We start from the raw sequence: 22,556 nt of genomic DNA, 5'->3' as shown, positions 1-22,556 counted from the left end.
GAGGGCGGGCATGAGGAGCGCTGTCTGTGGCGGAATGAAGTGGGCGTGTGCTGTGGGTACTAAACGTGTGAGGGGTACATGTGCTACAGGGGATGGGTGTAGGGGGTGGGTGCACTGTGCACATGTGCTGGGTGTGTGCATTCTGTGTCTGCGTGTGAGCCGCATGTGCACTGCGCCTTGCTATGTGTGATAGGCTCCTGTGCACATGCATGCCCTGGCTCTGAGCGCTTGACCCATGTTCCGCCCTCCCCGGGACCCGGGACACGCCTGTCCCATCTGTTCAGTGCCACCACAGCTCCTGCCGCAGGGCCCGTTTCACTCTGTGCTGCAAATCAGAAGAGGAGCTTCAAACACAGGGCACATGCCTGGCCACGCCCCAGAGCCACACCTCTCTGAACCATGTCTGCCCACCTCACCCAGGTGGGGCTGCGGAAGGGACCAGGCCACTGCGGCCTTCATCCACGGGCCAGGATAAACTGGGCAGAACTGCAGTTATGACACATGCAGGCAGCCAGCTGCCATGCTGACCGCAAGCAGGAAGGGCCCCAGACATCAGGGCCCTTCTTGTTGCTGCTGTCGCACAAACTGAGGGCCCAACAGCCCTGCTCCTCCTCCAAGCAGGACACTTGTCATGAACCAGGTTCAGAGCGTGATGGCTGCACATGTTCCAGAAGGCCACCAAATGTCCACCCACCTGATTGACCCATGTGCCATCAAGGAGCTGTCCACTGGGGTCCCACAGCGATGCAGGGACAGGGCACTGGGACCCCCCACTAGCACAAGGCCCGGGCTCCTCACATGTCGCACAGACAACCCAGGAAGGGATCGCGAGAACTCACCAGCCTGTGTCTGAGGTGCACGGTGACCAGGGGGGACCCGGAGAGGTTTGGGGAGAGTGAGGGCGGGGGGTGCATCTCCAGTGAGATGAGAGGGCTGGCAGCGGACAGCAGGCCATCTCTGCAGCTCACCCCCGGGGGAATCCTGGAAAGAGGGGCGTGATCAGGCATCCTGTCTCAGCTCCCTTTTGTGGTGCGCAGGTGCTGGTGCAGGGAAGGGGCTGCCTCGCTCCCCTCCAGGTGATCCCTACCCAAGTGTGCAGCACTAGCCCAGGTCTGAGAGGGGCAAGAGGCTTGTGCCTAGATCTGCCTCTGGAACCCCAGTTGGGGACCAGGGCGCAGCAGACACCCTGTCCCTCCCTCTGCTGGCTTTTCCCAGCAACCAGATCTGCACACCATGTCTGCAGCCTGCGCTTCCTCAGGCCTGTGAACGACAGTTATTGGGTCACCTGACTGTCCTGCCTGAGAACTCCACTGTCCCCAAAACCTACCCAGCACGCTGGGGGAAAGGTACAGACTTTACAAATGAAGAGGCAGCATGGCTCCAGGGCCACACTTCCCAACCCCTCATCCCGTGTCCTGGGACAGTGTGGGGCTCCTATGTCTGAGGCCCCGCAGGCCATGGGACACTGGGGAGCTCAAAGCAGGGGACAGCGCTGCCCTCGAGGATGTGGCCCGTCACAGCGGCTGCACTTTGCAAGCGCCTGCTGGGATTTGAGCAGTGGACACAGAGCCCGTCCAGTGGGGGGGGCATGTGGAGCTCAGACAGCCCAGGTGCTGCGCCACACCCTCAGGTCCGGCACAGGCCAGGAGCATCCTTGGGAATGAGGCCCATGACACTGGCACAGTGCAGTGGTCACTGCAGGTGGCAGCCCTGAATAAGCCCAACCCCTTGGCCTCTCCCAGGGGCCTCCCGTGTCACCTGCTCAGTCGCCACCTCCCCAGGGATGGCTCCCAGGGCCTTGCAGTGCTAGGCAGATCCTCCCCTTGCAGCTGCACGCTGCTCCAGGGCCCAGGTTTCTCCCTGCCTGTCCACGTCCTCCAACTCCTCCACACACAGAAACTGTCCCAGCACGGATAAGTGCATGGATGCATGGAGGAAGGAACAGATCCGCCCACAGCAGGCAGTGCTATCTTCCCATTCTACAGATGTGGAAACTGAGGCTCAGAGAGTTTAAATCATTGGCCCAAGGTCACACAGGGCTCCTCACCAGTGCTGTGCAGCCCCCACTGCAGTGAGCACGGGGTGGGCGGTGAGGTCCCAGTGGCATGTGATGGCCGGGTCTCCCTAAGACTGGCTGCCAAGGCTCCTGTGGGCCCTGCCCTCTGCCCCAAGACCCATAAACTCACGCAGTGCTGGCCAGGGGGATGTTGCTCATGTAGTGGTGCACGGAGTAGTAGAGGAGGCCCACGACGGTGGTCCAGGCTGGGGACGGGGGAACGGGATACACTGTCAACACCCAGAGAGAGCAGGAGGAACCAGAGCCCGCCTGGTGAGCACCACCCCGCGGCAGCCTGGCAGACTGTGACTTCCTGGAGCCACAGTCCAAGTCCCTGCCAAAGGTGGCCGGAGCCCTGGACCCTGGCCAAGCAGGGGGCAGAGAGGATTCTAGCTGGGTAGGTGGGAACACCAGGCCCGGAGGAGGCCAAGGCTGCAGAGGTGGGTTTGCTTCTCCAGTCTCAGTGCCAAGGTGCTGCATGACCTCGGGGCCCTGTGGTGCCTGCGCATGCGTCAGGACCTGGCTTGGATTTTGCAGGGAGGAGGCAGGCCCTGGACAGAGCCCGCACCCAGCATGGCTGTCCTGAGTGGGGATGGAGGCCTGGGCTGTGCCCACTGAGACACCATGTCACACATAGCCAGGCTTGCCCGAGTGTGGACTTCACCTCATGGGAGCAGCAGGGTCCCCTGGGCTTGGGGAACGGCCCTTGGGGCCTCTGGTCAGACCTCACCACTCACCTTGGCTGTGAAGGGCCTGGCCTGGAATTTCAATGTAGCTGTCGCCGTGGGCAGGGAAGCGGTAGTGAGCTGCACTCAGGGCTCCTGGGAGGAGCTTGGCCAAGGAGAAGTCTACGGGTACAGCGGGAGAGGTCAGCTCAGCAGGCGCGAACCCCGCTCCTCCCATGCAGGCCCAGCAGAGCACCTTTGGGACAGCACACGCACTGGGAAGCCAGACCCCAGCTCTGCAAGCCCCTGCACCCATCCCAGGCCTGGGCTCTGCCCGCCAACTGACCCTGCACCCTGCATCCGCCCAGTCCCACCAGGGTGCCATGAACCCTGTCTGCAGCTGCTCCTCTGTATGCTTGGGGACTGTGGGGGACCCAGGAAAATGACACCTTATGCCAGCAGGTGCTCCCTGGCATGGAGGCAGCAATGGGCTGCCACGCTGGCATCAAGACGGCCCCTGTGGGCAGCTGAGCCAGCTGGGCCGCTCTGCCCAGGACAGAGCCCACACACCTGTCTCCTGGGATGGGGGTGCCCGATGCTGCTGTTCACCTGAACACCCTGGGGAGCAGGGCCCTGCTGTCCCAAGGCAGAAAAGTGGCCTCCTAGATCACGGGGAACATGCAGTGGCCCTCATGACTGATACCCCGCCCCATTCTAACTGCATGTGGCCCTGCCCGGCCACACACAGGCCCGCTGGAGGCCTTGGGGTTCAGGGAGACAGCAAGGTGCACCTCGTCTCCTGGTGTGAGCTGGGGTACCTGGAACCACAGCAGGCCGAAAACCCGAGTCCCTTCACCCTCGCCACCCACCCACCGACCACAGCCACCTGCTACAGGAGAGGAGCCCGCGAGGGTGACCTGTGGCCCGCCGCCCTGCAGGTTGAAAGACACGTGGGCCATGACAGTGTCGATGGTGTCGATGAGGCCAGGCACCAGGAACGTGTCCTGCTGTGGAGATGCAGCGTGAGGCCCTCTTTGACTGTGCTGCTCCCAGGCCAGGATCTGGGTCACACACATCTCTGATGCCCATCGGCTGCACATCCCCCCGCCCACAGGACAAGGACGGCTGTCTCAGCCCCACCTGCCTGCCTCTCTCACACCTATCCAGGACACCACAGTGTGGAACCTGGCTTTCTTATAAGCACGGGCTCCAGGGGAACCTAAGCAGCTGGGACAGATCCTGGCCGGGCTCGGACATGCTCTTTCGCCCATGGCCTCATTTCCCTCAGTGAGGGCTGCTCGCAGGCAGGGTTGGTGGGGAGCGGCCCGTTCACACACACCCCAGTGCACCCCAGAGCCACCAGGCCCCAGGCTTCAGCACTGTTCACATTTGCTCCAGGTCTGTATATTTTGCATTCAAAAGCAGAAAGCCCCTCTGTCTCCATTCACCATGGCTTCTGCTGGTGACTCCCGATCTGCGGCCTGCACACAAACTCCCTCCAAATCTCAATCCCTGGAGGGACGTACTTTTCAAAGGAAAATTTGTTTCTAGTTAAGACCGAGTCAGTATCATGCCCCGGACCCTTTCTTCTCTCTGGGCCAGTGTTAAACCTGACCTCACCCATGGGAAGCTTGACAAATAAAAAGGCTGTCGACAGGAAACCGCAGCGTAAGTGTGTTAATGAGAAGGAAGGAACAGTCCCACTGCTCCTGAGCCTGTGGGCGCAGCCAGGCCTTCCAGGCTGAGCTATCCCCCAACACACACTGTGGGGGCCACAGAGGGCAGAGCCAGTGGGTGTGGGGTATCCCTGCTGCAGCTCAGCAGCTCTCCTGACCACCAGGGCACTGCAATGAGCTCCTGTCAGGATGGGGGACCCAGTGAGGCCAGGTCCCAGCCTGTTGCAGTCCTGGGGAATGGAAACCCAGCCTGCGGGCTGCACTGTGCTGATAAACACCACCCAGGCTCCCGGTTCTGGTGACTTTTATTCCTGGCTACTTATTGATTTGTCTTACTTTTCAGTAAGACAGTGAAATCAATATGCTTTCTAGAAACCAAGTAAAATTTTCAGTTCTCTCGAGTGCAGGAGGCAGCTTCCCATTCATGTAATCTTGGAGCCTGGGTCGTTCGGGGCTCAGTTTCACCTGCCCAGGTTACCTCAACATCAGACTCCTCTGAAGGCTGTTCAAGAAGGAGGGGTGTAAACCTGTGCTATGTAACGGGAGACACAGGCCCACCCAGGAAGAGGGAGCCTCTTCTAACTGAGCTGAGATGGATACCACAGTGGCAACCCTCTGGGCAGATCCCGCACCACATGCTTGGCTGGCATCAGGATGGGAGGTGGGGAGCTCCCCTTGGGGGTGCTCAGGCCATGTCACACTATGTCTGTGTGACAAGTGTCCTCATGTACGTACGCTGTGAAGGTCACAACGCTCCGCTCACCTCTGACACCACGGTCCAGCTGGGCAGCAGCAGTACCTGGCCCACGGCCCACAGGAAGGTCTGAGGGGCAGATGATAGCGTTAACCTCGGAAGACCTTGGGGTCCCCACTCCCAGCCCCCCACAACCACCGCTCGCTGGTGCAGCCAGAAGCGGCGGCAGTTCCCAAGGAGCTTCTTACAGGCATCATGGAAGGAGACTGACCACAGCCGTGGGCCATCACCGTGGCCGCCAGTGTCTGTGGCAGGGCCCTAATCCACCCCTGGGGCTAGGGGAAGTCCGTGAAGAAGTGAAGGCTGTGGAGTGGGAGCAAAGGCCAATGGTGCTAAGCTCCTGTGCTGATGGGAAACGGTCTCCCCAGTGACAGCAGCCACAGGACCTTTGTTTGAGGGACTTCGAACCACGTCTGGCTCGCTCATGACTGTGCCCAAGAAAGTGACAGTACTTTCACCCTCCCCAGGCACACTCAGCGTCTGCGTGTGAACTCCAATCCCTGCTGTTAGCCTTTGTACCACAGATGCAGTGCAGGCCCCAGGCTGTGAGGCCCTGGAACCAATGACAAAATGACCTCCAGCCCCCCTGTCCCCCAAGGCAGAGCCAGCAGCGTCTCTGTAAGAGGCCACGCCCAGCCACACAGCGGGCATTATGTGCAGACCAGTTGCACACACCCTGAACAGGCCCAGCCCGTGGGTGGCAGTCTGAGGCCTCGGGTGCCAGGTTCCTGACCCAGCTGGCCACAGATGAACTGTGCAGACCCATCCAGGTGCCACCGAGTACTGGTGTGAGGAGAAATAACGGTCCCGGCACCCTAACGGGGTCCTGGCTCCCCACCCTCCACCACTGCACAGGGAAGGGGTGGGCGCTGATGTTCTGCGGGGGCGGGGGGCAGCAAGGTGACCGTCAGCCACCTGTGTTCTTGAGCACTGAGCTGAGATGTGCAGTGAGTGCAAATTCAGCCCGGATTTCCAAACTCCACACGAGAAAGTATAAAATATCTAAGTAGGAATTTTGAATTAATCACATGCTAAAATGATACTGTTTTAGATATATTAAACTAAACTGTTTTTTGAGACAGGGTCTTACTATGTATCCCAAGCTGGCCTCAAACTCATGGTGATCCTCCTGCCTCAGCCTCTGAGTGCTGGGATTACAGGTGTGTGTAACCATGCCCAGCTAAAACATATTATTAACTTCACCTGCTTTCTTTTTTAAAAAATGTGGCTACTAGAAAATTTAAAATGACGAATGTGGTTCATACATTTCTGTGGACAGAGCTGCTCTAGATCAGGAGTCAGCAAGTTACGGCCTCCTGGCTGAATCGGGCCCACCGTCCATCTGTATACACAAACTTTTACTGACACGCACTCATCCCTTACACACTGTCCTGGCTGGTTGTGCCCTTCTGTGGCAGAGGTGAGTGGATGGCCTCTGGAGCCCCCACCCTTATTTCTTTGGGCCCTGAATGCTCTGAGTTTGCAATCTCTAGCTCTGAGAGGGCAAGTGGAGACTGGAAAGGGAGCACCAGGCAGAGGAAATCGCTGTGTGCAGAAAGGAAGTGCTTCCTGCACAGACCTGCACTGGCTTCTGGACTCCAACAGACTCAGCTCTAAAGGCTCTGAGCCACGCCAGCCACTTCAGCCCCACACAGGCTCAGCAGAGCAGCTGCCCTGCCCTATCCAGAGCAATCACCTATCGGCCTGGCCCTGGTCTCCACTTGCTCTGCTGCCCCCGGGTCACTGTGTCTGCAGCCAGCCACACACAGCTCTTCATAGGGCTCTGCAAGAAGCAGCTCAAGGAAGCCTGAGTTTGTACCTGTGTGTCACAAGGCTCCCCAGCACCACAGGCCCTCTGTTAGCAACCAACAGTGCACAGGGCCAAGCCGACCCCCACAATAGCCTCATAGAGGAAGCCCAGGCCAGCCTAGGAGCCCCATGAGGACCAGGCACAGCCAGGCTCACAGAACATGGATCCCAGCCACCAGCTGGCACAGGGCAGGGCTGCACAGAGTCAATTACCAAGTCAGATACCACGGGAGCTGCCAGTAAATTTAGCCACCACTTTGTAGTGAATTTGCCCACTCGCAAGTCCAAGATTAGCAAGCAAAGCCACAAATAAGCACTCACACCCTCACTTGAGCTGCCTCCTTCCCTAGACAGCTGGAAATACAGGACCAACTCAGCACCTACTGCACACCTCTGAGCACTTTTCGTGGTAACCACTCTGCTTAGGACAGGGCGCTAATACCAGAGTGGGTGGCTATTATGCACCAACTGCATACACTTCTGTCTAGTGTGCAGAATGCTAGTACAAAGTGGACACTTACTGTGCCGTGTCTGCATACCTTGCTGCTTAGAGGAAAGGGTGCTGGTACCAAGATCAGGTGCTTATTAGGTACCAATTGTAGACAAGGCACCACCTGTTGCAGTGATTCCATGTAGCCTAGCTCCAGAGAACCAAATTTGGGTTAATACTAGAGAAGCACCCACTGCATACCAAGCCCTGTCCCAGTGAGTTAGTTACTCAGGATCCTCCACTTACACACAAAACGACTTATGAGGTTATCCAAATTCAGTGAACCCAAGCCTGCCCTTCCTGTGGAAGCTGGAAGTGCTCCCCTAGAGGCAGCCTTGCCCCACCAAGAGGTCCTTCAGATTGGCTGAGCCATCACACCAATTTCAATCTCTCATCAGTGATTAAGTGACAAGAGGTCATGTGACCTGGCTTTGACCAATTAAATGTGTGAGGCTGCTGCACAGCATTATGGGAAGTATTGTGTCCTATAAATAGGAGCTACTGGCCTCACCCTCTTCAAAGCCATGGGTGAGAAGCTGGGTGCCACCCAGGTCACATAAGATGATACCTTCAGTGCTAAGAGGGACCTACAAGCTGTCCCTGGAGCACAGCATCACACAGAGGAGGCTACCCAACCGCCTGCCTCTCACGGAAGCCCCACTCTGGGCATGTGTCTCCTCACCATGGCCTCAAGCACCAGCTGAGGGCCCAGCTGCCTGACCTCCCTGGCCCATGTTGGTTCCACCCTAGTGCTCTTAGAACCTGCGTCTCTCTCTACCCACAGCCCTGATTGGTATGGATGCACTTTGTGAGTGAATGGAGTCTGAGCCATCTCACCCTAACAGGACAGCTAGCAAGAGCCTCCTCACTGCACAATGTTCCCTTCAGTGAGCATGGGTTTGTCTGCAATTCCCTGGGTGTTGGCAACTGGGAAACCAGGGAGAATTAAGAACCCTTGAGAAGTGCTCAGCACACTAGACACTGCCCCATGAGCACACCTCCATGACCTCCTGCGTGCTGTGACGGAGCCCAGTCACACGCCCCTTCTCTCCCACACCAGGCAGGGGCCCTGGCTCTGCCAGACCCCACACCCACCAGAAGTAAAAAGAAGGCATCTTGGTTTGAGTGCCACAAACATGCATTCGCTGAACACTTGGCACCGCTCTGAGACTCCCTCTGTGTGCAGACTGGGGCCTGGGCCTGGCACTGCCTGTGAAGGACCCGACCCTACCATTCTCTTGGCTCAGCAGACGAAAATCTGTGAACCCAAACACCTCAGGGGAGCAGTGGGTGCTTGGATGCACTGGGCAGGCTGGGCATTAAGAAAATCGAAGACACGAGTCCACTGAGCTGCATAGTGTGGTCAGCTCTGGTCAGCTTCTGAGGAGTCTGCAGCCTGACTTTCATGTGCTGGCTCCTAGCCTTTTGATGCCAGGCTGTGGAGTAGCCATGCGCTGGCCCTGGCCCATTGGACACAGGAGCCAAAGAACTTTACCTCTGTGAGATTCAGCGCTGTTTCCTCTGAGAGAGGCTTGTTGGGTAAGCTGAGGGACACATTTTGAAGGTAGCTCAGTGCAGTTCTGGCTGGTGGGATGCTCCATCTCTCCTCTGTCAGGTTGGTTATGATGGGAAGGTAGGCATTTGTGGGCACCTGAAAGACAGCAGCAGCATGAGTTCCAAAGTCAGAGGTTCTCTGAGACTCTGTATGCCCTGCAGAGGTCCAAGGCCTTCCAGCCACTATGACAATGACACCTCCTCATCAGCTCCTTCATGAACACCTTGTCTGTGTCACCATCCTGTCTGCATGTGAGGAAAAAAGAGCCATGATAGGGGACACTGGACATGGAAAGCCATACACAGAGGGAGCGGTGCAGCTGGCATTTGAATCCAAGGGGACCCCTTAGACCCCCTGCACTGTCTGTTGAGTTCTCAACAAGGACAGTTCTTTTACAAATGCTAATTGGAGAGGGTGATGCTTTCTGCACAAACTGATCCTTTCTTTGGATATCAAAAGAAAAGGCACAACAGGAGGCCAAGCCAGGCAGGCTCTAGCTGCCCCAGGAAACCATCCTGGCTGTCATTTGTGCTTAAGAATCTCCTTTCTTCCCTCCAGGCACTGAGCTCACTGCGGCAGGAAGCACGGGCTCTCTGCCATCCCTCACATGGCACCAAGCATGGCCCAAAGTCACCTTCCCTTCTCCTTATTACTTCTCTCCAGGCCTTACAGTATCAAGAGTGGAGTCCCAGGTTCTTAATGAAACCCAGCCCTCCTGGCTCACAATCCAAGCAGAAACACCGGTAAGGGGCAGAGGGCAGAAAAACTCACCGCAGTGCTGGCCATCAGGGTCACGAAGCTGGGCAGGGTGGAAGACAGCAAACCATGCTTTCCTGGAAAGATAAACACTGCTTAAGTAAGGACCAAAACCTCATCACCCTGTGTGAGTAAGGTCTGTCTTTATTCAACAATGCACCAGCTTGAGACACATCTGACAGAGGCTGGGAATGTTTTGAGTAGAAATGCTGCTGGAAAGATAACAGGCTAATAAATCAGCTTAATAGGTAGATTATATAGATTTTTCCAGCTCAAATTATTTTTCCATTTATATTCTGAATTGCTTTTGAACACCATTCATGTGAGGCATCAAATAAAAAGAAGATTTTTATGCAAGGTGTCACCGATTTAAAATAAAGAATGAAAAATAGGCTTCTGTTGCACCCAGACTAGTAAGAAGGGAAAATGCAGAATTTTTGCTCTCTGGACAAGGATAGAGTATAGCCCCAGAACCCCTCCTCCAGAAGAGCGGATGCAAGATGACCAGAGCAGCGGCAGGGAGAGGACGGCCAGGCGCCTGAGGCTGTGCTGGGCTGCTGCCCATGGGAAGCTTCCAGAGCAGGAAGGGTGCATCTGCGCCCTCTGCTCCGACCCCGCAGTCCTGCCTCCAGCGTGGGTGGCCTGAGGACCTGGCCCCGGCAGCCCTGCTGTCCCTTGCCATGGGTGGGGCTGGGCAGCCGGTGGGCACAGATGTCACATGGGTGGGGGAGCTGGACCCCAAACTCCAACCGCAGCACAGTCCACCCATGGGGGTCGGGAGCCAGAGCCGCTGCATCACACCCACTTTCACGCAAGCAAGACTGCGACAGGAACAGCCACCGGGAGCCACATGGCGGTGACCACAGACACTGGTGAGACAGCCCCGGCCCTCACCCCGTAAGGCCCTGGCATGCAGTGTCCCTTTCTGCCCATTCCAGTGGCAGGGTGGGGGCCTGGGGGGCAGCAGAGGGCAGCAGTCTGCCCTATAGGATCAGAGAGGACCACACCACAGGGATGGGGAACCAGAAGGCAGAGCTGCGCCGCGAATGGGAAGAAGACAGCATCCCCTCCAGATGGGCCAATGGAGAAGAAACTCTCCGGGCTCCTGCAGCCCACCACAGCCACATGTGCAGTCTGTGTGTGCAGAGTGGGTCCTGTCGCCTCCACAGCAGGGCTGGGCTCACGCTCGCCTGTGTCTTCCCAAGTCAATGACTGTGCCGGGACCTTCTGAGTGTGACACAAGGCCCTTCTTTGCTGAGGTGGCTCTGGGTTGGCTTCCTCCCCCACACCCCTGGGTGCCAACAGCTGAAAGAGGGCCTGAGGGCCAGAGCCTCCCACTGCATGACTGGGCTTCCTGACTCAGCACCCTGTGCCAGGCAGAGAAGCGGCACACTTGCTGTGAGCAGGACCGAGGTGGAGGGGAAGGGGACTGGAGTTAAAGACAGCCACACCTCCCTGAGAACACCACGCCAGGCGTGTGCAAGGCCTGTCATGCCTGTCACGCATCATGAGGGGGCGTCCTCTCCATTTATGGGGATGCAGCTGTCACATGATTCTATTCCTGCACTGCCCACTGGGGGCAGAAGTCTCTGGTGGGCAGCAGGGCTGTGGAGGACATGTGCAGGGCGTGTGCAAGGTGTGTGTGGAGTGTGAGCTGTGTGGGGTGTGTGGGTGTGTGTGGGCTGTGGGGGACGTGCAAGTGTGTGCGAGTTGTGTGGGATGTGTGTGGGTGTGCATGGGTATGTGTGGGTGTAAGTGGCGTATGCATGGGTGTGTGCAGGTGTGTGCACGGGTGTGTGCGGGCTGTGGGGTGTGTGCCGGTGTGTGAGCTGTGTAGGTGTGCATGAGTGTGTGTGTGGGGGGGTGCATGGGCGTGTGCAGGTGTGTGCATGGGTGTGTGCGGGCTGAGGGGTATGTGCCAGTGTGTGAGCTGTGGGGTGTGCACGAGTGTGTATGGGGTGTGCATGGGTGTGTGTGGGCTGTGTGCAGGCTGTGGGGGGTGTGCAGGTGTGTGTGAGGTGCATGGGCCATGTGCAGGTATGTGGGACTGTATGGGGCTGTGGCAGGTAGAAGGACTCAGAAGGAGGTAGAGAAGGCAGTGGCGGTGGAGTTTACTAAAAGCCCTGAGTGTTCACCTTTAAATGGTTAAATTGGTAACACAGGAAATCTTCCTTGGTTTCTCAAAAGTGACTTCCCACTGCCCCAAGGCCCGTGGTAGAGTGAATATTCGAACCCTGATCCACTGTGCCAAGGCCCCTGCCCGACCTAACAGCTCCTCTGTGCTGGCAGAGAGGACATCTTGGCTTGGAGCAGCCCAGGTGGCATTTGGGATTAAATCACTGATGGACCAGAATATTGCATCCCAGGCCTGCCGTGGGCCTCCACTATGGACACCTCAAAGCCCGGAGTGACCGCAGGGAGGCTGGTAAATGGTTAATGCCACCAGGAATCCCAGCACTCTGGGAGGCTGAGGCAGCAGGAGCCCAGGTTTGGGCCTAGGTTAGGCACCTTAGTGGCTTAGCGAGATCCTGTCTCAAAATTTTAAAATAAACCTGGGTGTAGCGGAGTACACCCGCCTGTACCCCCAGTGCCTGGGAGGCTGAGGCAGAAGGATCACTATGAGTTCAAGGCCAGCCTGGGCTACACAGTGAGACCCTGTTTCAAAAAAATTAAAATTAAAATAAGGCTATTGATGTAGCCCAGTGCAAAAGCTGAATTCAACCCCCTTTACCACCAAAAAATGAAGACCATGAGCTCCTCTCTCTAGGAATGAATGCTACAAAACACGATTGTGCTATAAGGTATGTTAGGACAAAGCTCACACTGGTCACGCTGAGGCGGACACAGTGCTGGGACAGACCCTGGCTGCACACACTGACCCACAGCAGCTGAGAAGTACATGCGGATCTCCGCTGGAGTCAGTGCCCGCTCCCAGAAGATGAACTCATCGAAGGCGCCATCCTCGTAGCACTTGGTCTGGTCCTGCTCTGACCCTATCACGAGGTTGGCGTTGGGCTCCCCATAGTCGTGCGACACTTTCCCACGGGGGTCAGAGGTGCTCAGGGTCCCATTGACATAGACTTTCAGGCCCTCCTTGGATTTCCACGTGAACAGGATGTGAGTCCAGTAGGGACCTGGAAGAGAGGAAGATGGCAGCTTTGGGCACTGTGGGATGAGCTCTCCAGGCATGAGTCCTTCCTGCCACCAAGCACATCCGTCTTACCCTGACCACCAATTTAACCTTGGTCACAATGGAGAAATGACCTTCTTCAATCACATAGTGCACAGGAAAGAAACTGCTCTTCTGCCTCCATCCTCCAAATTACAATAGGCAGTGTAAGGAGACTCTATTATTTCAACATAGTGTAAATTTACATTTTCAAATGTAAATGTCTATAAGCCAAAGTGATCAAATATTTTTTAAAAGGCAAGACACAAGCATCAATAAGTGGTCATTCCAGGATTGAAGGGTACAAGGTTAACGTGCAAAAGTCAGTTTGCCTTACCATCTTACAGCAATGAATGAGTAGAATTTGAATTAAATTTAAAGAACCCCCATCATCACTTACATTACTGATATAAAAGAGAAAAAAGAATATGAAGTACTTTGGTATTTAGGTAAAGTCTAACATGTATGAGAACTGAGGAAAAATTCTAATGAAAGAAGTAAACAAAAAATAAACAAATAGAATGATGTTCCATGTTCATGGATAGGTGGACCCAGTACTGTCAAGATGCCAGTTCTTTCCAAATTGATCTGTAAGTGCAATGCAATTCTGATCAAGATCTCAGTAGTTATTTCATGGGTAGCAACAAACTGATTCTAAAGTTTATATGGAGAGGCAAATACCAAGAAAATCCACAAAACAATAAAGGAGTAAAACAGAGTTGGAGGGCTGACACTACCTACCTTCAAGACTTTAATTCAACAGTTACAGTGATCAGTTATTGAAGGAGTGTGGAATGGGGTGACAGGATTAGGCAGACAGGCAGACCAGTAGACCAGAAAAGACAGTCAGAGAGAGACCAGCACAAATGCAGGTGTTGTGGTTTATATCTGGATGTATCTCCAAAGCCTCATACACTCTTAGGTGGGGCTTTGGGGAGTGACAGGATCTTGAGTATGTGATCCTGGATTAGTCCCCTGATGGGTTTGTAGCTGGGTATGATGCTGGGAGGTGGAGCCTGGTGGAGGAGATGGCTCACTGCGGGTGTGGCCTGGAAAGGTCTGTCTCCCTCCTCCTCCCTTGATCCCTCTCTGCTTCCTGCAACCATGCCTTGGACTGTTTCTCCTCTGCCAGCCCCTCTGCCACACTGCCCTGCCTTGGAGCCAGCCAACTATGGACTGAAACCTCTACACACTGTGAGACAAATAAACCTTTTCTCTTTTAAGTTGTGGGAGTTGGATATTTTGTCCCAGCCATGAGAAAGTAACAAAGACCACAGGCTACTCAGTCATTAGCAAAGGAGAAATGCAATTCAAGAGAACCACGACAGTCTTTTCAACCAATGGTACAAGAACAACTGGATATTCAAATACAAAAATAAAAAAGAAATAAATCTAGACATAAACTTCATACCCATCACAAAAATCAAGCTAAAATGGATGATAAACCTAAATATAAAATGCAAAACTATAAAGCTCTGAAAAGTAACAGCAGAAAATTTAGATGACCTGGACTTTGGTAGTGACCTTTATTGTTGTTGTTGTTTGAGACAGGGTCTCTCCATGTAGGTCAGGCTGACCATGAACTCACTATGTAGCCCAGGCTGGCCTCAAACCTGCAGCCATCCTTCGGCCTCCACCTCCCAAGTGGTAAGGTCACAGGCACGTACCACCAGGCCCAGGCAGTGACAACCTTTTAGATTCTGCACAAAAGGCACCATCCAGGGAAGAAATAACTGATAGGCTGGGCTTCATTAAAGCCAAGAACCTCTGCTCCGGGACAGATACTGTCAGGAGAACAAGAGAGCCAGCCATGGATGGGAGAAAAGGTTTGTGAAAGACAAGATCATAGACACTGTTGCCTGAAAGACACAGAGAACTCTTAGAACTCAACAACACACTGAAGAAAACATGGATGAGAGGTCTGAACTGATGGAGCTGCCACACAGAACACACAATTCCCAGAATGTGAACCATGGGCCTTGGGGGACAAGGATGTCGAAGTTGGTTCATCAGTTATGGCAGGAGGCTCTTCAGGGAAGATGCTGGCCTGGGGAGGCTGATGTAAGACTGTGAATCCATCCACAGGCCTGAATCAGCCCATGGCCCTGATACCAGCCTCAGCTCTGATGGAGCCGGCAGGACAGACGTCTGCCCAAGACCAACTCCCCGACTCCTGGGTGCTCTGACAGGGAGCCTCTGTGTTCACCACAAGGAGTCTTTGAGGGCCGCTTGTCCCTCACATCCCCTGTGCTGTGCAAGTGTCTGTGTTCAGATGTGGAAGGGACAGGGCCGCCCTCCCAAAGGACACACCTCCCCCCAGGCAATGGGCGCCACGGGCCTCCAGCGATTAAGTCAGGGCTCCTGGCTCAGGATTGTGCGACTTTCTAATAACGTTGAGTCTCTGGAGAACACATGGGTCCTAAACAGGTCCAAAGTATGATTGCTCTGAAGTTTGTACAAAAAATAAATCCTTTGACATGTGCATGAAGAGCATGTTGCTCTGTAGCGATGTTTCCAAATCTCCCAGTCAAGGGGTCTTAACCCAAGTTCAAGTCTGGGTAGCCTGCCAGTCTCTGGCCCTGTGTCTGTCACACTAGCCAAGGCCCACAAAGGAGGGGCTGCCTGGAGGAGAAGGGGACGGCATGCAGAGCCTGGGAAGTAGAGGGAGTGCTGCACAGGATGGAGAGGCCACGTGATTTCTGGTCTCAGGAATCCGAGAGGACAGATTCAAAGTACACACTGCTGCTGCTGCGTTTCCCGCCTTATGGATGGAGGTGCTCGCCCACCCAGAAGCAACGAGCCCACTGAGCAAGCCAGACACGTGGCCTCTGCCTCCTTGGGCCTGCTACCACCATTCTGGCTCCCTGTGAGCGGGCACTGTTATTACCCTCGTACAACAGACACGGAGACAGAGATGCGGTACCAGATTCACAGGGCAGAGAGGCCCCAAGCAGGGTGGCCCAGGCCAGCTAGCTCCTGATTCCAGGCTTTCTAAGGAGTGAACCATGCAGTCCCTGTGGGTGGGCCAGGAAGAAATGCCCCAGAGTGTCCCCAAGACCCATTCCTGGCCTCCCTCTGGCCTCCATCCTGCCCAGTCTCCTGGTCACTGCCTGGGCTGTGCCTCTCCCCATCTCCAGGGTCTACTTCAGCCCTGCCTGGGCCCTCCAGCTTCTGTTCCACACCTCCAGCCCCAGGCAGCAGATGGGCACCATGCCATGGAGAAGATGGCACCACCAGCGAGCATCTGGTTGTGCAGTCTGTCCGCCATCCCCAGGCTCAGCTGTCTGCGCCCCAGCCTTCCCACAGGGCCCTGCATCCCATCCCCGCCAGGCCGCCTTCCCCTGAACCGCAGCCCCTCTTACCCTGTGCTGAGAAGCTTCTGTCTACACCACAGGAGGAGGAAGAGGAACAGGTGAAGGGAGGAGAGGGAGAAGCTCGTGCCCACCCAGGAGGCGACACTGTCAAGGTCACCTCCGCTGCCTGTGACCTGGGTGGCATAGAGCCGTGCGTCAGGCATACCCTGCCCATCAGGATCCTGCCCAGGGCCCCGAGGGATCATTGCAGTGAGACAGCAGGATTGCGGGTTGGGTGTCACTTACCTAGTGGGCTGAAGGCAGCTTCCCAGGTCGTGAAGTCTCCACGCGTGTACAGCTGCACAGAGCCCCGGCTGCCGCTGGAGCAGACCTTGAAGCCATCGGATAGTACCTGTCCCCCGTATGCAGAAGGGGCTGGCCGGGCATGCTCGCCTTGGGTCTTCCAGAAGAAGGAAAAGGTGACCCCTGCAGTGAGAAAGGGCAGGGTGTGCAGATGGAACACTCGGGATGGGGGACATCTCGGGCCCAGCCCTTTCCAGGAGCCGCAGGGAGCTACCTCCACCTGTAGCACGCAGCCCTGTTACTGTCCTGCCCCACAGATGGGACTCAGAGGCCTCGACCCGCAGCCAGGAACAGGGACAGACCCGGGCACCTGGGGCCAGGTTTGTATGCACAGACACCCAAGTCAGCCCTGGGCACCTGACATGGCCCAGAGCAGCGTCTCCAAACCTTGTCTATAAATACATCTTACAAAGAAAGGGACCCTCCTGTGCAAATCGGCTTATAAACAGCTTCAAAACTCTGGCTGCCTGTGGACTTCCTCCCATGTCTGTAAACACACTGCTAGATTGTCACTTTTATGCCCACACAGCATTATGTCCTAAACAGTACCCACGGGGTTTATGAAACAACACCTTCATGTTGAGTCTTAAGGTTTGCAGCAATTTTGAAGGAATCTTCCAAAGAGAACCTGAGGCTAAAGGCTTCTGCCTCAAATCGGAGGCTCTGAATCCAGTCTCTGTGGGGAGTTCCTGTCAAACAGGAAGCACACTTTGAGGTTTCTGATCTCCGTGGCCACACGTATCCAAGTGACGCTCACTGTGGCCCGTGGGGACACTGGCGGCACAGCTCTAAGGACTTTCAAAGACGGGCGCTCAGCAGGTCCAGACCCAGGGGACAGATGGGGTGAGGTCCCTGCTACAGTCACTGGTGTCCACAGTTGGGTCACAGCTGACATCCCCTGTGCCATGCCTGGACGCAAATGGAGCAGGAGATCGGCTTGGCCTGCCAGGAAGTGCTTCCCATGTGCAGTCTGGGAACCCCACCGGCGCCCAGGGCCAACCTGGCTCAGACCCTGGAGGCCTCCCGGGCCTCATAACAGGGGCTCTGGCTGCCTCTGCGCTGCTTCTCTGCCCCGGTTCCCTGTGTGTGCCAGTCTTCTCCTTGTGTGTAAGTACATGTGAGTGTGCATGTGAATGACTGTGCTTGCGTGTGTGCTCTGGGCTTGCCCAGCCCTGCCCACCCCATGGGCAGTCACGAGAGCGTCCTGCGGTCGAGACCTCTGCCCAGGGTTGAACAAACAGGCGGGGGACAGGCCTTAGCTCTGGGCCTTATCTGTGTAAAGGCCCCGTCCTCGGTGAGGTCGTGGACACAGCCTTAGAGAGCGCTGAGCCCCCAGCAGCACTGCTATCACGTGTAAAGTGGCCGTGGTCAGCAACTGTGCTCTCAGTGCCCTGTGAGCCGAGTCCCCAGCGCTTGTGGCGATGGTGCTGTAGTGGCCCTTGTGGGGTCCCAGCCCAATGGAAACGTGGGAGTCAGCCATTCTTTTAACCCTGGCTTGGACTTTCTCTGTTTTATTTTTTTTGCATAAAAGGAACCTTGAGATTTCTGCATATCCCTAACAGAATGAAAGATAAGCATGCAGAGCGAGAGATTTGCACACACTGAACAGGCAGGCACACGAGCCCTTGAGTACAGAGGATTGCGATGCCCAGCTACGCGTGAAGGGTCTGTTTAATAAAACTCCCAAGGCTCTGGGAGGCTCCAGTGTAGAATCCAAGTCAAAGCAGGGTTCCCGGGCCCTGTCATCCCACAGGGATTCGTTGTCACCATAACATGGCAAGTGGGGTATCCAGGCCAGCCGGTGCCCCGCACTGACCCCTGCGCGGCTGCAGGAGGTGAGAACTCGCAGCCCGGGCTGCCTCCTCTGGCTCTGTCAGCCCTGCCGTCCTCAGACAAGCAGTGTCACAGGGCAGTGAGCACAGCACACAGTGGGACTCTGTCATGAAACATATTCCCAGCAGGACTAGGGACACCAGGGGTTTTCCCCAAAGGCCTTACTGCATGTGAGAAGTCCTTTCACTCAATTCAAATGATCTGTCCTGGCCAAGTGTCGTCTGTCCAAGAAGGAAAACAGCAACAAGGAAGTTCAATGCAGCATGAGGTAAGGGCTGGGGAATAAGATTAAAATGCAGCCACAGCCCTGGCCTGTGAGACCCTAACTCGGAGCCCCACCTCCGCTGCCAGCACAGCACATCACCCGCGACAGCTGCCAGCTGACAAGGTTAGGGTGGTTCCAGCGCTTTCCCTCGACAGCCTCAATGGCAGGTGTGGCTCTGAGTGACACTGCACGGCCCGGGGAGCTGGTCCCTCTTCGGTCACGCTCAGTTCTGAGCCATATGGAGAGGCTTGTTCATAAAAACTTGCCGGTCTCGTTCTGACATCAGCGATGTGGCCCACACAGCGGTGTGATGTGGCAGTGCCATGTCCCTGGCAGCTGTTGCCAGTTTCCATTTGTGGGATGGCAGCTTCCTCCTCGGCTAGGTCTGAGCGGTGAGACTTCCAGGGAATGGTACGCAGAGAACAGTTCTGTGGCACAGTCTGCTCCTCTCTGGCTCAGTTTCCCTCTGGGAGTGTCCTGGATGCGAGCTGCACACGAGGCCCCGACACCACAGAGCTTCCGTGCTCACCTCGTCCCCGCAGGGCTTGGCACCCTGACAGCTCCAGGACCTTGGCGATCGAGGCACAGGGACGTGGCAGAGGCCATGCTGTGCGAGGGGACAGCAGCAGTGAGGGAGTCCAGCCAGCCAGGGTGTTCACAAAGCAGCAAATTCTAAGAGCCCTGGGAGGAGCGCGGGAAACTCCTGAGGACGGGAACATGGCCGAGTGGGAAGCAGGGACCCCGGATCCCCCTAGATGGAAGTGAGTCCAGCTTCGGAGCCCAGAAACAGACAGCTTGTCTTTCTTCTCTCTCCTCCTCCTTTCAAGCCATTGCCTGGGTCTTTTCTATTTGTTTTGTCAAAGAGCTTCATCTTGGGCTGGGGATCTAGCTCAGTGGTGCTGCTGCCTGCCTTGCAAGCACAAGGTCCCGAGTTCGATTCCCTTACCCCAAAACAAACAAATAAGAGCTTCATCTTAATTAATGCACTGATAAAATCAGACGTGGAGATGAAACTAAGCAAGAAAGGAATTCTAGCAGTTTGGGCCTGGGGCAATGATGCTTTTCAGACTTCTGTGCCATTTCCTTTCCCTGCACTTCCTGTTATGTGGTGAGAACTCGGCTGCAACCTGCCCGCCATGTCTTGTGAGTGCATGGTGAGCCTCCCATGTGCTGCGGCACCACTCAGGCACTGGAAACTGGAGGGCCAAGACAGGCGCCACCCTCACGGAGACCAAGAGAGGACATGAGGCACAGCCCACAGTGCCCCCAGGGCGGAGAGGTGGCCCAGCTCGGCCCTGCAGCACAAGGCTCTGCTGCCTTCTTGTTCCACTCCAGCTCTCTGGCCCTCACGGGACACAGATGCCTCATGAGGTCTGGAGTCAGAACAGCCATATACAAATGCCTTCTGCTCTGCAGATCCCCAAAAGCTCCCTGGACAGCAGCCAGGGACCAGGAAAAGGCTCCCAGGGGTCTATGCGCCTTCACCTCAGGGCTCGGGGGGACAGCACAAAGGAGACGGGGCTCAGGGGAGTGGGGGGGCTCTGAAGACAGGGCAGTTGGGTTCCCCAGGGTGGGGAACCGCCTCAGCCCCAGCTCCACATTGTTCTTTAAAGAAAATCTATGGAAGGCAGAGGCCACGAAGCTCTGAAAGCAGATAGCAGAGAGTGGGCCATAGGGCGAGGGTCCCCATCTAAACCCAGCTTCCGGTAAGACGACGGACGGCCTGTCTGGGTCCCCAGCAAACAGTGTGGCCCAACAGGTCCCGAAACCTGGAGCCTCAGTCACTCTCCACCCTCACACCTGAACACCACTGCTAGGAATCACTTCTGCGAAATCAACGTTTTCAAAGCTCTACTTCCTGGTCTCCTCATCCCAAATAGGCTCTGTGGAAATGCCTCAGAGAAGCTAGCCTGCACTGACACAGAACAAGCCCTGAGTTGGTTTTCACTGCTCTGTGCGTCCCCGGACACCCCATCCTGCCTCTGCACACCAGCTGCACAAGCACTGGGCAGCTTTGTTCTCTGGGCCTCCGGAGTGGAGCTGACTGAGGCCCGGGAAAGTCCCCAGCTGAGGTCACGGCGAGCCCACGTGCCCTCATGCCCCACACCCCACAAGTCTAGATATGAGAGGGCACCACTTGCAGCCCTGGCTCTGTGGTCACCCTGGGTCACCCACGGGCTGCAATCACTGCCCCACACTGGGGCTGGTTTATAGCTTCTGGGTCCCAGCTCCATCTGGCCAGGAGATAAAGCAGCAGGGCACACATCCAGAGGCCACCAGAGCTTCCGCCAGGCCATCAGCAAGTGACTGCTAGCAAGCAGGAGCCCAGGCTGAGCACACAGCGCTTCCTGCCACCCATCCTGTAGCATCCCCACCTCTGTGGGGATGGGTAGAGCTCACACAGTAAGAGGATCCATGGACAGTCGGACAGGGCTGCCCCCAAGCAGGCACCAGAGTCCTCAGGAAGAACAGTGATGAGACCAGAACTCTGGAGCCACGGGCTCGAGGCAGACGCCCAAAGGGCCTCTAGCTGAGCACTGCTCATGAGCCAGGGACACCTGGGCCTCCAGTCTTCACACACCCGTAAGGAAGCTGCTCTGCTGGCTTGTTTACACATCAGAATCTCCACTGCTGCAGGGCTGCCCGGTGGCTGCAGTGAAGACCAGAACCCAGGCCCAGGCCACACCTACTGGCAGGGTAGGGGTCTGGCTGCAGGCCACCAAGATGGAAGCGTGTGGCGGACTGCGCCGGACACAGAGCGACTCGGGGCACTGCAAACTTTGAAACTCTCTCAGCCCTCGGCCATGGCAGCAGTTGTCGTTTGCCCTGCTGCCTGCCTCAGCATCTGGGACCTGTGGGGTTCCCCTCAGCTGGCCACTGGGATGGACCCAGGCCAAGGCAGGACAGAACCACTGGGCCTCCTGCTGCTGCCCTGTGCCCAGCTTCTGGGGCCTGGACGCGGGAACTCCCAGATGCTCCCATACTGCACAGTGTGCCACCCACCACCCACCGGGCTCCGACATCAGACCCGGTCCCCACCACCTGGGTCCCCGAGTCCAAGCAGAGCCTCCTGCTGCTGCCTCATCTGTCTCTTACAGAGCGGAACCTGTCTCCCCAGAATCTGCATGACTGACCCATCTCAAGAGCCCATGGGTGCCCAGAACCTCCCACGGGCCGCAGGAAGCTTCTCTCCCTCCGTAATAGGCACTGTCTCATTCTGGGAGGAGGAACCTGCAGGCCCGAAGGCAGCGTGGTCAGCGGCAGTGCATTCACCTGCCCCAGATCTCTTCCTGCCAACAGAGGCCAGCACCCGGTCGGGTCCCGAGTGACATTGCCGCGTTGTTTTCCCCTCCGTTAAAGATGAAGCAGGCGGACTACATGGCTGCAGCACGAGGCGGTGTGCGGGCTGCAGGACGGCGTCGGGTCAGAGCCCAGCACTGAGACCCCTGCCCCGCTCCAATGTGACGCTTCCATCCTTCTGTGATTGGTGAGCACTCGGTGCCCCGCTGCTGCCGGCCCAGCAGGGGCCACCTCCCACACCTCCCTTGAGACCCGGCCTTCGCCACCACTCACCCTCCACGCTGCACCGCTCGGGGCTGCTGATGCAGGAGGTGCTGTTGTAGAAGAGCAGGGTCACCCCCTTCTCCTCCCTGAGGTAAATGCTCTTGTTGACCTTTGCCTCCATGAGGTCTGGGGAGACAGGACAGCACCGTGAGGCCGGGCCCAGGACCATCAGACTCACAGAGAACTCTGTGCGAGGGCCTGGCACACATGAGGTCACGTGGCAAGGCAGGGTCAGCACTTCCTGGCTGATAACTGAATGACAGGTGACTTTAAGTTCCAGTGCTGGGAAATGTTACTACCGTGTCCTG

The 22,556-nt window shown here is 56.4% G+C and overlaps 1 protein-coding gene across 5 annotated transcripts in view; it reads right to left on the bottom strand.

Moving 5' to 3' along the window:
• Adgrd1 (adhesion G protein-coupled receptor D1) overlaps positions 1–22,556 on the bottom strand; it is an 82,037-nt gene that overhangs the window by 42,592 nt on the left and 16,889 nt on the right. For 3 of the 5 annotated variants that reach the window (XM_033762483.1, XM_033762482.1, XM_010604270.3), the window contains 10 exons: positions 22,258–22,374; positions 16,530–16,709; positions 12,641–12,895; positions 9,777–9,838; positions 8,946–9,101; positions 5,161–5,220; positions 3,608–3,728; positions 2,794–2,904; positions 2,187–2,262; positions 840–981 (listed from right to left, as the gene is read on the bottom strand). In XM_033762483.1, the coding sequence (XP_033618374.1) occupies positions 840–981; positions 2,187–2,262; positions 2,794–2,904; positions 3,608–3,728; positions 5,161–5,220; positions 8,946–9,101; positions 9,777–9,838; positions 12,641–12,895; positions 16,530–16,709; positions 22,258–22,369 (1,275 nt within the window). In that variant the 5' untranslated portion in view covers positions 22,370–22,374. The remainder of the gene's footprint in view (positions 1–839; positions 982–2,186; positions 2,263–2,793; positions 2,905–3,607; positions 3,729–5,160; positions 5,221–8,945; positions 9,102–9,776; positions 9,839–12,640; positions 12,896–16,529; positions 16,710–22,257; positions 22,375–22,556) is intronic. The other 2 variants (XM_010604269.3, XM_010604271.3) reach the window with 1 other exon arrangement.

The sequence above is a fragment of the Fukomys damarensis genome, unplaced genomic scaffold (genome assembly GCF_012274545.1).
Source record: "Fukomys damarensis isolate Sample0158 unplaced genomic scaffold, DMR_v1.0_HiC HiC_scaffold_12, whole genome shotgun sequence".
NCBI lineage: Eukaryota > Metazoa > Chordata > Mammalia > Rodentia > Bathyergidae > Fukomys > Fukomys damarensis.
The sequence above is the reverse complement of the archived record's forward strand: the minus strand, read 5'-3'. Positions and strand labels throughout refer to the sequence as shown.